The 19,117-nt window shown below is 42.1% G+C and overlaps 1 protein-coding gene across 4 annotated transcripts in view; it reads right to left on the bottom strand.

The window, feature by feature from the left end:
* Positions 1–19,117, bottom strand: part of Rpap2 (RNA polymerase II associated protein 2) — a 63,873-nt gene that overhangs the window by 37,729 nt on the left and 7,027 nt on the right. For all 4 annotated transcript variants that reach the window (XM_021162023.2, XM_029477971.2, XM_021162027.3 and 1 more), the window contains 4 exons: positions 17,158–17,246; positions 6,147–6,182; positions 3,576–4,506; positions 559–653 (listed from right to left, as the gene is read on the bottom strand). In XM_021162023.2, coding sequence (XP_021017682.1) covers positions 559–653; positions 3,576–4,506; positions 6,147–6,182; positions 17,158–17,246 — 1,151 coding nt within the window. The remainder of the gene's footprint in view (positions 1–558; positions 654–3,575; positions 4,507–6,146; positions 6,183–17,157; positions 17,247–19,117) is intronic.

Raw genomic sequence — 19,117 nt, 5'->3', positions numbered from 1 at the left:
TGGTCTTTCCTTCAGTCTCTGTTCTATACTTTATCTCCATATTATTTAGGACTAATATCCACTTATCAGTGAGTGCATACCATGTGTGTTCTTTTGTGATTGGGTTACCTCACTCATGATATTTTCTAGTTCCACCCATTTGCCTAAGAATTTCATGAATTCATCATTTTTAATAGCTGAGTAGTACTCCATTGTGTAAATGTACCACATTTTCTATTCATTCCTCTGTTGAAGGACATCTGGGTTCTTTCCAGCTTCTGGCTATTATAAATAAGGCTGCTATGAACATAGTGGAGCATGTGTCCTTCTTACCAGTTGGAACATCTTCTGGATATATGCCCAGGAGTGGTAGAGCTGGGTCCTCAGGTAGTACTATATCTAATATTCTGAGGAATCGCCAAACTGATTCCCAGAGTGGTTGTACCAGCTCATGCAAGGTTTTCAAATCATTAAAAAAATGTTCAGAATTCAAGGTTAATATTTATAAATTGCAAATTCATAAAAATACTGAGTTAATTTAAACCTCTTAAAAAGCCAAAATGACACATCCATACTTACACTTTGCTCAGTTTTTCAAGAACAATCCGTCTTCTAATCTGGTTCTGGGAACTTGAATCTATCAGTGGGAAGCTGGGATCACGCTGAAGCACATTCTTAAAGCAAAACAGAGAATTTTTTTTTTTTTAATGAGTAGAGCAGTAACATAAAATAGAAATGTGTACTCTTCTAGTACAGAAAAAGACTTGAGAACTGAACATTTAAACCTGAGCTTCATGATGGCCATCTGCCCTCCTTGGAGGGTAGTGGTCTCCTCTGCAAACTACTAAACTTGCTATAAATGTACATTTAAGGATTAACGTAAGAATTCCGACTTGTGGGAAAGTGTTTGCAGAAAGGGGTCAGGTCATCCCAATGAACTAGGGATGAGAGAACTGGAAGGGAAACAAAGCAACCCACAAACAAAGCCCATCTTGTTTGTTGGAAAGTGGCACAGAGCTAGCAAGGTAGTAAGAAATCTGGGCTGAGACCCTGGAGAGGGTAACTCAGGAGAGCGCTGGGCTAACCTGGAAGAGACAACTCAGATCCTGAGAACCTCAGCAGAGTTTTTCTAATGGAGTCACAGGTCAGGCATGCCAAAGGAGGAGGGTTATGGGTACTGCTCCCCAGTGGGAGGACAGACTTGGAAGGAGAACATGCTGAAGGAAAACTGACCCTTGAGGACTGCTGCCACCACTGAGTCCCCTCAAGTCCTGCTCAGGTATGGTGACGTGGGTGACTGGAAATCTCTGGAGGTGAATAGATCATCCTAGAGGATGCTAACAATATCCTGCATCTCAGGTTTCAAACTCACGACCCTGCCTTAGCCTTCCAAACACTGGGATTATAGGAACACCCCACCAGATTCACCTTGTAACATGTTAGTATACAATGTTTGATGTCTAATAAAGTAAGACAATAGCAAAGTTTTATTACTGTTAAGTGCTATACTGTATGATGCTATATAAAGACATTTAACATTTTCAATGAAAAATGACAGTTAAAACTTTTAGCAGAAAACTGGAACTATATATGAAAGAGCCACCAGATGCAGAACTGAGCAACAGAGCATTTCTAAGCACTCATCAAGCAGGGGTGCAGCAAGGGCCACATTCTCCCTGGTGACACCGTGACCAGTGTCCATCATGAAGTACAATACCTGTGGCTGCAGTCATGGCGGCTGGGTCTATGGGAGTGCTGACCTATACCAGATCCTGGCCACACTTCCCTCTTACTGCATGTGGCTTTGGTGGCAGAGTATGCAAGAGGTGGAAGGCTGGCTGCTGTTGGGAGCAGCCTCAGTAACCATCAGCCAGTGCTGGGGGACTTTTCAGTGATGCAGCTGCGGCTACCCAGCCCATCGGTAATCCTAGCATACTCAGTCTTACAAAGTGGACCTAGATGGAAACTTCCCTTGGATTGTGGGTCCTTATTCAAGGTAAAAAGACATTTATTTTCCATCAGGAAAGTTAACACAAAAGGCAGGCTTGGGGCTCATGGGGCATAGGTGACTCGGGGCTACTGCACTTGTGCAGTGTGTATGCAGCAAGGACTACAGGGATACACAACAGCACGGATGCCTAGAATCAAACCAAACAAAACCACATGGTATTAGGAAACAAACTGGACAAATACAGGCTGTTCAAAAACTGGCCAAGTAATCTCCACTACCTTGTCTGACAGTGAAACTGCAAAGGGGTCAGGGACAGACACTGATGCTCAAGTTTCCTTATAAGGAAGGAAGCAGCTCCTGTCCTGGACAGTGATGTTGTGGGTGCTCAGTATTCAATAACCCGTACACTTGATATTAAATGCCAACAAAAAGTGTTCTACAACAAAGTCAAAGACTTCAGACACTCATTTCTATTTTTTTTTAAGGCTTCTTAGTGCAAAACCCAGTGAGTAATGGTGGGTTATAGAGCTCACCGGGAGAGACTAGTGTTTTAGTTTAATGTAAGTTTTGGATGCCGTCTAATATTAATACTGAGATTTCAAATATGGGTCCAAAGCTAGGCAAAAATTCTGTAAAGATGCAATAAATTTCTCTATTTTTTTTTTCTAGCTCCATGTTACCTCTCCAAATCTCTAAGTGCATTTTTAATCTTAGGGCAACATCACTTACAACTTAGTAACAATTATATGGTAAAAATAAGACTGTTACCCACTCTTTTCGTTATGCCATATGATTTGCAGATAGTACATATGAACCAAAGATATGAACGGCAATGTTACACAGTCCTTCCTTCCTGAGCATGCACTCAGCCTTTATGTATGACTGTGAACCAAGTTATCAGTTATGTGACACACTCTGAACAATGGAAGTTCTATTTACAGGTAAGTAGCATCAAAGAATTAACTTTAAGAAGCTAGCAGACAACAGAGCAGATATTCAAATATCTATATCCATTTCTTCCCAATAAGTTCCTTTACTGAATTTTCATCTGTAACATTTCATCTTGTATGCTTGTGAGGTGTTTCGACATGTGTGTGTGTGTGTGTGTGTGTGAATTCACAGGCGTGTGAGCTTATGAGGTGTTTATACTCCTGTATGCGTGCATTCATGGGCATGTGGAGGCCAGACATCAATGCTGCTAGCAGTCTTCCTCTATCACTGTTCTCCACTTTAGCTTTTAGATATAGTCTTTTACTGAACTTGGAGATGTCCCCTTAGACTGGCTGATCGGGGAGCCCCTGGAATCCACCTTCTGGCAGTGCCTAACGGATACATCCAGTGGGTAAGCTGTGCTTAGCTTTTATTGGTGCTAGGAATCTGAACCCAGATCCTCAAGCTTCCAGTAAGCCACCCCCAGCCATATCTGTAACATTTCAAATGGACACTGCAATTAAGCGTCACCTAGAGAAACATCTGACTAAGTAACCGACCACTCCACTGCAGTCACCTAGGGAAATATCTGACTATCTAAGTGACCTACCTGCCCCACTGCAGAGCGCGAGGCTCCCAGATCTGCTCTGCAGAGTTCTCTCAGTATGAGCAGCCTGAACCACCCATCATGAAGACACCCATCATGAAGACATACCTCTTTCGAGTCCTGAGACTTGGTAGTGTCTTCATTTAAAACACAGCGCCCTCTGTAGAACTCCCTGACCCTCAGGTTCAGCATCTCCGTTTCCTTTTTCAAGCTCTCATAACTTGGCAGTGGCTTAATGGCTGTGTCTGAGCCTCTAAAGGGCAGTGTTGCATCTAGGGTGTTCTGAGCTTGACTCAGGGCAGGACCACAACTACCTGGGTCACAACTTATGTCATCTTCATCAAGTTCTTCATCAGGCTCAGAGGCTGAAGAGGGTTTCAGGCACACAGAATCGTGGTCCTGGCCATATAAAAACTTCAGTGTTTCTTCTGTCTTCCATTCAGTCAGAGTGTCCGACAGAACTCGGAGTAAGTTTGCCTTCGCAACCTCAGGACGCACCTGTACCAAACCAGAGGCTGACCCAGACCCTGGATTTGACTTGGCAAATTTGTTCCTGAAATGCTCAGCACTCTTCCTGCTTATGCCTACAAGCGTAACTTGCGACACACCGTGTTTATGTTCAGAAACGGCTGAAGTGTTAAGTCTGTCACACACAGGGCCAGGTGACATCTGAGTACTTCCTTTCTTTAAAGGAAGTTTACAAGTGGCCACTTTCTCCTGACTATCTAATCTGCAATTATCCAGCTGCTCGGTAACCTCTGACACGGTCTGTTCTCCCTCCTTGGAGTCCACTTTCTGAGCACCCTTCTTTCTCATTTTGCTGCTTTTTGTGTGCGGCTGCAGTCTTGTATCCACTGCCTTTGGTCTGTTTCCTGGTAGAAGAGAAGAAACAAAGCCTTGCTCCTCCTCATCACTGGTCCGCTCGCTCCAAGAGCTGGAAGAAGCAGGGTCACACTGCGCGTCCAAGGCGCCGGAACCGTCAACATCTGCTGCTGTCACGGCATCTCTGAAGAACTGTACTACTTCTCCAGAACTGCCGCTGCACAAGGAGAGACCATCAAAACCATGTCAACCGAGACAAAGCTTCCCACAGGGACACTCGGGAATTCCCAAGGCCAGAATTCCTGTCCCTCAGATATAGCCTTACATTTTATACTCTCACACTTACATTTCAGAAGGCTTTCATTTCTCCATATCTAATACACGTTTGACAGAGTTCTTTTCCAGCTTTCCTTTGTCTTTTCCTAACATTTTACAATTCTTAAAGCAGTATAGTAAACACCATAACCCTCTAAAGACTCTATCCTATTCAACAATTTTGAGTTTTGCTTGAAAAAATAGTTAATATTTTCTTGTTCTGGCTGACCATTATAGAGAAAATTTCATGTTATGAAAAAAAATACAAAAGTCATAACGGAAAATGAAGTTGGCACATCAACATAGTTCAATGAGAGCTATTTAAATCTGAGCGCTCACGAATGCAAACAATAAGATAACAGCTGTCCCATGGTTGCACATTTTGATTTTCAGATTCAGTTTCAATCAGATTAAGAATTCTGAAGGAGCAAAGGCGAAGCAGGAGTTCCTCCAGCTCACGCTGAGACAAACAAGCAGCCATGAGCAGCTGGCCTCACACACTCAGAGTTTGAGGCCTGGTCTAGAAGCGCATGGTGGGAAGGAGGGAAGGCCAAGCTAGACAGCAAGTCCTAGTGGGACACAGAAACTGATCAAAATTCCCAAAGTTCCAGGATCACATATAGTTTTTTAACCAGACTCTAGCCTACACCATCAGGCAAGTAACTTTTGCATAAGAAGAAAAGAAAGTTTAACTTTAAGAAACTAGATTACAGGCTAGAAAGACGGCTCCGCAGTTAAGATCACTTGCCCTCCCAGAGGACCTGGATTCAATTCCCAGCACCCAGGTGGTTCACAACTGCCCTTAACTTCAGTTCCAGGGATCCAACACCATCTTCTGATCTCCCTGTGCCCGCTGGACAAGCATATAGCAAATTGACATACATGCAGGCAACACATATTAAAAAATAAATGAAAAGCTGAAAGAAACTTTCATAGTCTTTATATCCCATTCTGTCTCTTGAGGTTTTAAGCAATTATGTTTTATACTAGGTTAAAGCCAGAAAGGTGTCCATCAAAAAACAAGGATCTCTTATTTGTACTCAATACCCTGTGACTAAGGCAGTGATTAGAAAGCAGGGACATGTGATCTGAGAGTGAAAGGACCTGTCCTGAGAGACGGCTGGAGCTGAGCAAACACCACCATGAAGAGCTGTGAGGTGGGACTGGCAAAACCAAAAACCTATAGCCTGCGCTTCATATTGATATGTAAGATATTCTTTCAAACGATCAACACATTAATATCTTAAAATCCTATAAAACAAGACCATAAAATGCTTTCTCCAAATACAATTGGCACGACCTCATCAACAAAGGAGTGGTGTCTGAGAGAGAGGCTATGTTTGTGTCTATTTCAACAGCTTCAATTAGACTTCCCCAGTGGGACAGCTGCACGATAAATCAGACAGATCAAACAAATCATCTTTCCCTCACAAAGGAAAATGTTGAACGTGTCACACGTTTCTTTGTAGCACACAAGCACAGGAAGTCCAGGCGATCACACCACCTGGCCCACTCAGGTCAGTGAAACTGACTGGAACGAACCTTTGTCCTTTCTTCAGCAGCTGAAAGTCAGGAGGCCTGGAACAAAAACACAGAGACAAGAAACTGAAGGCTACTGACCCAGCCAGAGTTTACTACAGCTGTACTGCATAACAAATATAATTAAAGGAGTATTTCAGATGAAGATTTCTTTTTTCTTCCTTAAGGAAACAAACAAAAAAGGGGACAAAGTACTGTAAAATACATGCAGAAAATCGGATTTGGTGGTTTTGTTTTTTACTTAAAATTTACTCCTTTTCAAAACTAAGTTCAAATTCCACGCATGCGGTACAGCTTCCCTTGACAAAGGTGGGCAAAAGTAAACTCACTCTGTTCTCTAGATTCTAGTCATGTTCGCTCCAGTTAATATGGTTATCAGGTTTTCTTTATTGTCAGAGCTGTTATCTAAGTGTTTTACTTTACACATGTTTAAGTTGGGTTCTTAGCTGATCCACCAGGTCTTCAGACAGAGACTATATTGTAATTCTCATCTGCTCACCCTAACTTCTGGGACAGCCTTGATGTTAAACTGTGTTCGTTTTTGTTTTGAAGGCCTTGAACTCATAAAGGCCCAGTGCTGGGAGTAAAGGTGCCACCACGCCTGGCTTTTTAAAAAGGTGTTTGGATTACATGAATATCTGTGTCCTGAGTGTGTGCCTGGAGAAGTGAGAAGAGGAGGTCAGACATCCACAGACAGCTGGGAGTTACATGTAGTCATTAGGAGGTAAACCAGGATCCTCTCTGCAAGAGCAGCAACGTGCCCTTAACCACTGAACCACCTCTTCAGCCCCTGTACTGATGGATTAAGTTAAACTTAACTCTGAACAATTGGGTATACATTGTTTGGCCACCATGAACACTGAAAAGGCAAATACAGGGCTGGAGATGTAGTTCCGTGGGCACAGCTTCCCTAGCATACTCCATTGCCAGCACCACATTAACCAGGTGGTGGGCGATGGAGGCAGGAGGATCAGTAGTAGCAATGTAGCAGTTTCCTCTGAGAGAAGCATGCCATCCTGTAGCGAACTTCTCAAACTAGATGATCAACAGCTCAAAACAGAAGTCCCTGAAACTGACCAGATTCACCAGGTCTCTCCCTGCTTAAAGGTAAATAATGAAGCCTGGAAGAGAGTCACTCTCAAACAAACCACGCTGAAGTGAATGCTACGGCAGACCAGAACAGCCGCCTGGAAAAGCTTTAGAATGGGTCACCTGGAAAGGACACTTTCCGACTTGTTGAGCCTTCTCTAGGTTCCTGGCTTCTGTGAGCTGTCACCCAAGCAGGGGTCGGCTTTGGTAATGGAGCTGATTTTGATCATTTCTGCTCGTGTTAGTAACCCTCATGCACATTCCTGTAATAATCCCAATAAAACACACTGGGTCACTGTTGGACTCTGGTCTGTTCTGGGCTCCCTAACTGGGATGTACAGTAGGATGTGTGTTGTGTCTCCCCAGAATGTCTTGTCACAGGGTAACAGAAGTTCAAGGCCAGCTGGGGCTGCTTCAAAGAAAAACGTGGGGCAAATAGGGGGACAAACACGACAGCCAGTGAGTCCATGAGGACAGAAAAAAATTCAGAGTACCTATGAAGTAACTACAAAGAGGCTTTCTTTTACAAGTAATTTTTGTGTTGGGGCTGGAGAGGTGGCTCCGTGATTGATAGCACTGACTGTTCTTCTAAGACCAAGATTTGATTCCCAGGACTCACATGTCAGTTCACAACTGTTTATAATGCCAAGATCTTACACAAATACCCTCACACAAACATATATGCAGGCCGAGCACCAACACGCCAATGCGCATAAGAAAAAAAAGAACAGAAAAAATGTAATTTTTATGGTGCTAGATTTTGAACCCAGGGCCTCATGCACACTCAGCAAATGTTCTACTATTTAAGTTCCTTCCACAATTTAAGAAGAACCTTTAATCACCAAATAAACAGAAGAAACAAAAAAAATATAAAGGTCTAGAGGCACAATACAGAGACATCAAGCCACCAAATGTAAATCTTATTTAATGGCCCAAACAAGGGTGTACTAGGGGGTTTTAAAACTGCAAAACAATTTAAGGCCAAGAACAAAACCCCCAACCTTTTTAAATTAAAGTCAAGCTAATGTACAGATGAAACTAGAACTTACTTGAATTTTGACGTTTCAAGACTGCCAATTTAAAACGTCAGGCCCAAGTGTGTCCCTCTACTGTGATCACGGCACTGACCCGCTAACTCTCACCCAGGAAAGCCTGTACTTGGTTCAGTGCAGACACAGGAGGCACTGCAGGGATGGCTCTCAGCCCTCCTGTCTTGGAGATGGGAATCACAGCTGACTTAGGCAGTCTTTCCCACTACATCCTTCACAAGTTCTTACCATCACAAAGCACAAGGAATGAAGCCCCGACTGCTGTTCCAGCCATCTCTGCAGCTCTAAAGGCGATTTTCCCATTTTCCCTTGGCCCACAGGAGCAGGCCTTTCCCCAGCTTCTCAACTGTCCTGGTTCCCCTGCTGCCTTCTGTTCACTGAGATCAATCCATAGTCCTCACTTTAGTTTGATGATGTCCTTGGATGGCAAATCACCACCACCATTCCACTGGTTACTTGAAACACTTACGGTGTAGACACTTCCCATACCTTTTACTCTTCTGACCCATACCTTTATCCATCCCACATATCCCGGCTAGTTTTATGTCAACCTGGCACAACCTAGAGTCTTCTGAAAGGAGGGAGTCTCAATTGAGAAACTGTCTTCATAAGATAAGGCTGAAAACAAGCCTGTATGTTTGCTTAATTAGTGGTTGATAGAAGAGGCCCAGGCCATTGTGGTAGGACCATCCCTGGGTTGGTGATCCTGGGTTCTAAGAACAGGCTAGCAAGCCATGAGCATCGAGCCAGTAAGTAGCACCCTGCAGGTCCCCTGCTCGACTCACGTTTGAATTCCTGCTTTGCCTTCCTCAATGGAATCACTAACACTGGTGCGATGTAAGCCAAATAGACAAAGCCTTTTGTCCACGAGTAGATTTTGGTTATAGTGTTTAATCGTAACAATAGTAACCCTAACACAACAGGCTTTCTGGCTCATGTGTTAAAATTATTACTGTATGTATATATATGGTGTGGCTGTCCACGTGCCGCAGTGCATGTGTGGAGGGCACAGGCAACACCGTGGAGTCAATTTTCTCCTTCTACCTTCACATGGACTCCAGAAATCCAACTCAGGTCAGCAGGCTTGTAGGGTGCCCTAGCTTCATTCCTGTTGCCGTTGATAAACGCCCTGACAAAAGTTAACTTAGGAAAGAAATGACTATTTGGCTCACAATTACAGGTTACTATGATGTGATCACTCCATCACTGTGGAAGTCAAGGCAGACACGTAAGGACACAGCCACCGTCAAGAGCAGAGGGAGAACGAGCACATGGACCTCTGCTTGCTCATCTCTAGTTAGTGCTCAGCGAGTCTTCTCTACTCTTACACAGTCCAGGATCCCAACCAGAGAGTGGTGCTGCAGACATGACTCAATGGGTAAAAGGGCTTATACCAGCATGAAGATCAAAGCATAAATCCCAGCACCCATGTAACAGCTGGGTATAGCTATGTGCTTAGACATAACCCCCACTGTGGGGCAGACACAGGAGGGGTGCTATGCTACAGCTTGCTGGCTGTCAGCCTGGCTCCATGTTCAAACCCTGTTCCAAGGGAATAAGGTGGAGAATAATAGAGCAGAATATCCAATACACATACATGTGTATATCACATACATGCATATATCACATACCACACACAAGCATATATCACACAAACATACCACATATGCATGTTGCACACATATATTGCACACATGCATGTCACACACACACATCACACACATGCATACATTAAACACATATATGTATCACACATACATATATCACACACAAGCATGTAACACCGAAATGTGCATATATCATACACATGCATATTATAGACACATTTCATGGAAAATTTTGTGTCAAGCTAGCCAACTTTTACTGTACAGATTTTTTTTTGAAAAGGGATCACATTATGTTGGTCAAGCTGGTCTTTAACTTCAGGTCTCAACTGATCTTTTTGCCTCAGCCTTTAGCAGTGGGGACCACAGGCTCACACTGCTGTGTCTGATTGTTTCTGATGGCAGGAGTGATGAGCAACTGTGTGTTAGACAGGTACTAGTTTCTTCCATGTCCTAAGTGCTGTGATACATGCACTCCTTAAAGGAGAAAGTGTCTGTTCTGGCTCCTGGTTCCTCCCGGCTCTTAGGCCTCATTTCACATTCTGAGCTCTTTCTATCTCATGTTGCCTCTGGTGTGAGAAAAACAAATACAACAACAACAACTACAACCCCCTCAAAAACAAAAGCAAAAAAATCAGAAACCAAACCCCGAGGGTTGGTATGTTCTGCTTGCAGGCTCTGAACATACTTTACAAATTTTACTGTCCTTCTCAACCTTGACACTAGCTGATATCCTGAGTGACTAACACCTTTGTTGGTCCCTAACCTGTGAAATGAGTAATGGTACCTATACTACAACTGACATTGTTATGTGCAGTCTTGCAGAGAACAAGACAGAATACATCATCCTTCAATTCTTTCTTGGATAAAGCTAAAGTTATCTTTTGTGTTAAGATGGCTATTTCTCTCTATGCTGAGTATCCTCTTCCAAGTTTATGTTGCTCTGGTGATAATTCTGAAAGCACAGTTAGAAAACACAAACCAGCAACTGCCCTACTTAAAGAATGCTTTCAAAATGGTGGTTCATAAAGGCATTCTCATATTTTCACTAAAGTGAAAGTCAGTTGATTAATGTAATTGTATTTATATTTTAGAATTAGAGACATGATTTAGCTTTGAACTCACAATGTACTGGAGAACGACCTTTCAATTCCTTATCCTCCTGCCTTCTCAATGCTGCCAATTGTACCTGACTCTAGATGCTTAACTTAAATTTTAGCAAAGTGAATCTAAAACAGAACTAATCTATGCCCCAAACCTCATGTAGATATGCTTGTATATTTGTGTCTCACTTGCATCAACACAACAGTGCTCCTTGCGGTAAGACTCAAGTGTATTTGAACACACTGAAACCTTTCCTCTGCTCAGACAGCAGGGTGTATGCTGAGGAGGAGGTTATAAAGCCTGTCCCGCAGACACTTCGGCTTCCACCCTGAGACTGTGCATGTTTACTGCTTAGAACTGCTACTGAAAAATCCCCAACTCTAAGCCACATGATGCTTTTAGCTCTGTCAGCATTGATTTTTAAAAACAAAATTTGCTTTTCAATGTGTGTCCTTCCTTATTTAGATTTAGCACATAATTCTAGAAACTTTTGTCTTCCCAGGTCTGTCAGACTCTACATTTACAAAACCATACAGGATTTATAATGCAACCACAGACTATCTACAAAGCACAGTATTTCGGCACCAGAACTGTATGTGGTCTGTTTGTGGCCACCAGCCTTCTGAGCAATTTCTAAGTCACAATGTGAGACACATCACACATTATGAACCACACAGCTTTAACTCAGGGTTTTGCTTCTGGCAGGCTTCTGGCAGACTACCAGGAGATGTTTTTGTAAGCACTGTTCCCCAGTATTTAAGAGTGTATTTTAATTTTAGATATTTTTCCCTATAATTAGTGACTCTTTTCAACTCTAATATATCAGGAAGAGAAATAGTAAACGTAACTAAGGCACTGATACAAGGCTTGGGGATTTTAAAATCTAATAAATTTATCCTCATATTCACAATAATCTATTTGAGATCAAATTGGGTCAAATTTAATATTCTGTTTCCTATTAGTATATAAGACCATGATGTGTCAGGGTTAAAACACATTTAAAAATACCCCTGGCTTTTCTTCTCATTTAGAACTTTGACCCAGTCCTCCATCAGCCTTCATCTTTATAAACAAAAGCATTCTAGTTAATTTTAATTCTTAAATCAGAATTAAGAATTTGATTCTTGCTTATAACAAGACAGCTCAAGTCTATCCAGGCTCATGCTGATCATTAACCAGAACGTAACTAAAACAAATGCAAACTTCTACTTTTACAAATGAGGAACCATGGTCTGGGGCTAAGAAATGGTTTTCTAATACTGAAGCATTACAAGACACGTGATCAGTATGACATAAAAATGGCAGAAAATAGACATTTAATGACTGTTTTTAAAGTTATATGTATATGTCAGACTATAAGATGTATTAATTTAAAAGTTTATAATTCATTGCAATAATGTATTTTTTTACTTGAAATGGATTTAAAATTTTCATTTTAAATTGACTATTAAATCACAGTCATGCAATTTATGTTTTTGACTTAAAATAAAAATCTCTATATTAAACACTAAGGACTGCTATTTATTCTGAAATGCATTAGAAAACCGGCTCAGTGACACTAGTGCTCTCTAGTGGACTTACTGGGTAACAGCACAGCCACACTACAGATTAAAGCCAGCACTGTCTCATCCAGAGATGTCCTAAAACCAGCAAGAGCAGAGGCTCTGGTTAGATGATAACAACGAGAAAATGTATTTGTAGACTGAGCCTTCACAATTTCCATTAACCACGCTGACTACAGTGAGAAGAATCCTGACCTCACTCAGAAGCCATCATCAGCTTATAAAATATGCTCAGTTTTTGAAAGGTTGCTTAACAAAGGGACTAGACTGACTCTCTGGATCCTTTAAGCTTTTGTGATTCTCTTTCAATTCATCATGAAGAGCAATGCAGATCAGGGTCTGCTAAAACAAATAAACAAACAAAAAACAAAAAAAACCAAAAACAAACCTTGTTGGGCCCTTGATTAGCATGCAAAAGGCCCCAAGTTCAACCCTCAGCACTGCAAGACAAATCCCTGAGAGCGCCTTCCTACACCAAACTCAGCCTGGCATTTCTTGCCTATTATGATCTGGTTTTCCCATGACATACAGCAGTGCCCTCTAATGCATGATAGACACCCCCCCCCCCCATCAAGACTCCAAGGCTGACGCCTAAAATCCGGAATGGTACCAAACCTCACTCCACCATGCTCTTCCTGTGTGGCTAAGTGACTGGCAGGTGAACATGAGCACAGTGTGCTGATTTTGGAAAAATGAGCCATGCCCTGGACGAGCAAGGAGGAGCAACAGGGTCTGGGACTTTTCTTGTACTATTCAGAGTGGTTTACAATTTAAAACTTAAAATTTATTTCTGGAATCTTCTACTAATATGTTCAGATTACAGTCAATGTTGGGAACTGAAAAAGTAGAAGGTGAAACAATGGCAGGCGAGGGTCACTGCAGCGAGTGAGTGCATTACCCCAACCGACTCCTGTCAGTTTTTCTTTCGTTTACAGTTTGTCATTAAGTAATGTCACAAAATTTATCTTACACACACTTAGGTTATTAAATATTGCTTCACTCATGTATTTATTCTGTTATCTCAATTACAGTTAAATTCACAGTTTGAGATTTACAGGTGCACGTGAATATGCATGTATATGCATGTGTCCTGCTAGGCACATATATAGTGACATGAGTATACATATGTATGCATTGTCTTGACAGGTATATGGTGACATGAATACACATGTGCAAACATGCATCTTGCCAGGTACATATACGATGACATGAATATGGATAAGTGTGAATGTGTTGCCAGGTACATATACCATGACACAAATATACATGTGCATGGATGAGTCTTCTCATGTACATATACCGTGACATGAATAAACATGTGCATGGATGTGTCTTCCCAGATACTAAGTGAATACTGTATACTCTGTAAATTAATGGCATTTGTCTAGATTAGAGGAATAAAGGGCAATTTTCTTTCGTCTTCCTTCCTCCACTAAAAATGTAAGAAAGGCTAATGAGCACAAACATAAAGTGACATAGATCAAGGCTTCAAGATCTTAGGAAAAGTAGATATTCTGAGCACAGAGGGGTGAGACTTAGGGAAAGGTTAGTTAAGTGCCAGTAACTGTCTGAGGAGAAGAGCTGGCAGGATAGCTTGTTTGGTAAAGCCTTCGCTTCTCCCTCTCTCTCTTTTGTTAGGACAGCCCCTCATGTCCACAGGCTGGTCTGGAGTTGACTATACAGATGAGGATCACCTTGAGCTCTGCCTCCTCAAATCCTGCTTCTTCACATGAGTTTGGAGATTACAGGCATGCACGATCATGTGTGGTTAGGTAAATGGTTTTGAAGTAGAAATAAGAATGCTAAGTAGAGTAGCCGGGCGTGGTGGCGCACGCCTTTGATCCCAGCACTCGGGAGGCAGAGGCAGGAGGATTTCTGAGTTCGAGGCCAGCTTTGTCTACAGAGTGAGTTCCAGGACAGCCAGGGCTACACAGAGAAACCCTGTCTCGAAAAACAAAAACAAAACAAAAAAAAAAGACTGCTAAGTAGAGAAGATGTGTTTGTAAATCAAAGACAAGGACAATGCAAGCCCACTGGTGTTACTTAGTGGAACTGTAATGTGCTGCTTCTGCTGAGAGAAACAGTGAAGCACAAGACAGAGTGACAAGATCAAAAAGTGTGGGTTCCCATTAATGTGCCCACAAATCTTCAACCCAGAACGTCCTGCCTATTAGATGCAAAAAGATAAAGATGGATCAGAGACTGAGGGCACGGCCAACCAATGACTGGCCCAACTTGAGCCCCACCCTATTGGAGAGAGCCAGCCCCCGATACTATTAATGATACTTCAGACAGGAGCCCAGCATAACTGTGTCCTGAGAGGCTTCATCCAGCAGCAGATGCAGAGACCCACAGCCAAACATCAAGCAGAGCTCAGAGAGTCTTGTGGAAGAGTAGGGAAAAAGAGAGGTCAAGGACACAAGAGCTAGCAAGTGAACTAACCTGGGCATGGGGGCAAGAGAGTCTGAAATGTAATATCCAAAATAAATTCAAGACTACCCCCCGCACCTTCCCCCTTCAAAAGGACTTTCCAAACTGTACTAGCAGGCCAAGTACAGAGCTAGATAAAAAGCTGGCTGACTAAACAAATACAGAAACATAGTTTTAAAGGTCAAAAACAAGATTAACAATCTCCCTGCCCCATCTCACTCTAAAAAAACACAAGGACAGACAAAATAAGAGTCACCCCATACAAACCAACCAATGTCCAAAAAGGTTATTGGCTATAGCAATTAAAATAAGCCAAACTACCCTGGTGCCTATATCTGGCCCTTACAAAGGTATAAAAAGTGTGCTCTTTCTTTGTTCTGGGTCTCTCCTCTGGCCTGCGTGCTGAGAGGGGAATCCCCAACATGTTAGATAAGTAAAATACTCATGCGCTTTGCAACGATGGAAGACTCTGTGGTCTTTGTGTGAGTGAGGGTCTTTTGACAAGCTACAACAGAAACACTAACCAAAGAACATGATGGGCCTGGACCTAGGCCCCCTATACATTTGAAACAGATATACAGCTTGGTCTTCCTGTGGGTCCCCTAACAACTGGAGCAGGGCTGTCTCTGACTCTGTTGCCTGCCACTGGATCCCCTTCCCCTACCTGGACTGCCTGGTTGGGCCTCAGTGGGAGAAGATGTGCCTAGTCTTGCTTCAACTTGATGTTAGGGCAGGAGAGTACCCAAGGGGGCTTCCCCATCTCTGAGAAGGGGAATGGATAATGGGGGCAGAGATGTGTGAGGGTGGGAGTTGGAGGAGAGCTGAAAGGGGGAGCTATGATCAAGATGTAAAATGAATAAACAAATTAATGAAACAAAAAAGTGTGAGCCCCCATTCACCTAGGACAATGCTGTTTTTTATTCTTCTAAAAAAAATCTTACAGATCGTGGTAAAATGATCAATTTAGTCTTTATTACATTCAGTTTAAGGCCAAAGATTGGTGGATAGGTTTTGCATAGGAAGGATAACAAAGGAATATGCTATCAAAAGTTCTGTCATCACAGTCAATGAACTGGTAGACTTTAGAGCAGTGACCTTAAAATACAGTGTGGCATGTTTTGCCTGTTCTGAGACAACTGCATCTCTTCACACCTAAGTCACTGGACTTAGCACCCATCTTCACTGACCACAAATAACAGGGCTTGTGCCATCTCTTTACATCCTTCAGGAAGACACTAACCTCATCATGCCTTTGTCTGAATTTCTATACAATTTACTTTATTTATTTATTTTTTAAAGATTTATTTACTTTATATATGTGAGTACACTGTAGCTGTACAGATGGTTGTGAGCCTTCATGTGGTTGTTGGGAATTTTTAGGACCTCTGCTCGCTCCGGTCAACTCAGCTTGCTCAGTCCCTGCTCGCTCCAGCCCAAAGATATATTTATTATTATACATAAGCACACTGTAGCTGACTTCAGATGCACCAGAAGACGTCAAATCTCATTACGGGTGGTTGTGAGCCACCATGTGGTTGCTGGGATTTGAACTCAGGACCTTTGGAAGAGCAGTTGGTGCTCTTACCCGCTGAGCCATTCGCCAGCCCACAATTTACTTTAATAATGACAACAACTGTTGTTTTTTGCTACTATGCTCTCGTACTCACTCACGATATTAATACATTTCTTCAAATTCTGCATCAGTATAATACTGCAAATGTTTAATTATTTCCTGAGGCAAAAGCCCTATGATGACCACAAACATTTTAGCAAAAGGTACTTTTTTATTGGTTTTCTTTAAACTCAGGATACTGCAGTTACTGTAAGTGTGTTATCATAGCAGCAAAGTGAGTTCGGCCAGATTCGAAGAGCTAGTATTCTGAAGAAAGTTAATATTTTAATTCAAGATTGTAACATTAGCAGGATTCACTGACACTCTCGGCAAAGCAAGAGCCAGAATGATTTTGTGATTAAAAATACATTAGAGAAAACATATTTGTATGTAAGACTTTCCATTTAAAAATCCTTAACTACTATGCTTAAGATATAACTATTTACCCACAGCTAACGTGTATAAAATGATAACAGTCTACAGAAAACTACTCCCACTCCCAGCCTATGTCAAAAGCAGAAAGGTCACTTACAACCAGAATAAACAAGATAAAGATTTAATTACCTCTCTTCCTCTCGAACCCATACTGGAGTTTTGGGAATCTGTGTTTCAAAAAATTTAGATGCTCTGTAACAAAAATTGCTGCAGAAAGACTGAAAAGAAAAATCTGAAGTTAGTTCATTATCTTTCTATTTTGAAATATAACCTACATGCAGTGAACATGAATGTGTACATCAAAGAATAAGAGAAACCCTGAAGAATGGGCTTCTACCACACAAGATGGAGAGTAAAGGACTGCAGCTTTGATGGCTTTCCTGTGCCCCTGCCAACTGCATCACCTTCCCTGTTCCCCAGAAGTAAGCATATCAGAAGTTCCTTTCACCACTCCTTTTGGCAATTACCTACCTGGTTATATATACAGCACCTAACTGCTTATCCTATATAGCACCTACCTGCATATCTCTATGCAGAACACCCACACACCTGTCCCTGTATAGCACCTATATGCACATCCCTGTAAAACAGGCAGCGCTGACATTTCTGAGCTTGATTCAAGTGGGGTATGGTTGTCTGTTCTCATTTCTACGATTCGCCCAGGCTCTCATGTATTTACTTTCACTGTGCAGCATTCTGGAGCTGGGACACAGGAGGCAGACCGCTTGTGTGGCACCTGCAAGGCCCTGAGTTCCACCCCACTGCCACAGAAAGCAAATGTGTTCCACGCAGTTGGTATACAGTATTCTTTACTTATGTACAACTGAACAGTTTGACGTTTATGCTACCACGTAAATGTTGTAAGTTTTTTTTTGAGATGGGATCTCACTTTGTACTCTGGGATGGCCCAAACCTCACTGTGTAACTCAGGTTGGCTTTGAATTTGTTGCATCCTACTGCTGAGGCTAACCAAGTGTTGGAATTTCAGTGTGAGTCACAACAACAACCTTAATAAAAAATGGTTTTTAAAGACTACATTTAATACTTTCACTTTTTTAACTGTCTAATTTGCATACAAGGGCATGTATGTGTATGCACACGCCCCGGCATGCATACGGTACAACTTGGGGAAGTCAGTTCTCTCTTTTCCACGTGGTCATGAGGACATAGTGTGGTGGCCCGCCAGTACTGGTACTAGAGCGGAAATATGGACCAGCAGGGCAAGAGACATGGTGGGTTGACGTTTTTAATATTTCCCACGACAGGTGGCGCCCAACATGGCATGTGTGTCTGTGTGTGCACTCATGCACACAAGCAGTACCTACGTGTCTGTGTGAGCACTCACCTCTGCGGCTGGAGGGTAACAGGGTGTGCTCTTCAATTACTCATCTCCTTATGGTTTTTAGACTGGGTCTCTCACTGAATTCTGAGCTCCCACTTTTGGCTCTGCTGACTGGCTAGTGAGCTATCAGGGTCTGCCTGTCTCCAACCTCCAGTGCTGAGGTTGTGAACACATGGCATTAAACTCCTGAGACATCTCCTTTTAAAATACATACAAAGTTTGCTCTATTAATCCTTTTTTTTTTTTTTTTTTTTTTGTAAGTTGCTGTGTAGACCAGTGGGCTTCAAACTCTAAGTTCTCTTGCCCTGGCCTCCTGGGAGCTGGGATGGAGGCAACGCCATACACCTGTTACTCATTACTATGTTTTAGTGTACATTCAATGACACAAGTTCACATTGTTGTACAACTCTTCAGTATATATCTTTGGAATTCTTCTCAGAGCACAAAACTGAAGTAACACCTATGAAACAGTAACATTTTATTCCTACCTTCTTTGATAAGCTCCATTCTGCTATAAAAATTATTACTTTAGGAACCTTGTGTAAGTTGGTTATACAGTCTTTGTCCTTTTGGGTTGGTTTTCTGCACTTGATGTCTTCAAAGTTCCTATAGCACTTACCTTCTTTTTAAACTCAGAATATCATTCCACTCTATGCCTATACCATATTTTATAGTTATCAATATTTTTATACATTTACCCTGGTACACATAGCTCAGCAATTTTTTCAAGGCATATAACAAGGAATA

The sequence above is a fragment of the Mus caroli genome, unplaced genomic scaffold, assembly GCF_978045245.1.
Source record: "Mus caroli unplaced genomic scaffold, Mus_caroli_1 scaffold_4, whole genome shotgun sequence".
NCBI classification, from domain to species: Eukaryota; Metazoa; Chordata; class Mammalia; order Rodentia; family Muridae; genus Mus; species Mus caroli.
This window is presented reverse-complemented; position numbering and strand designations above follow the sequence as displayed.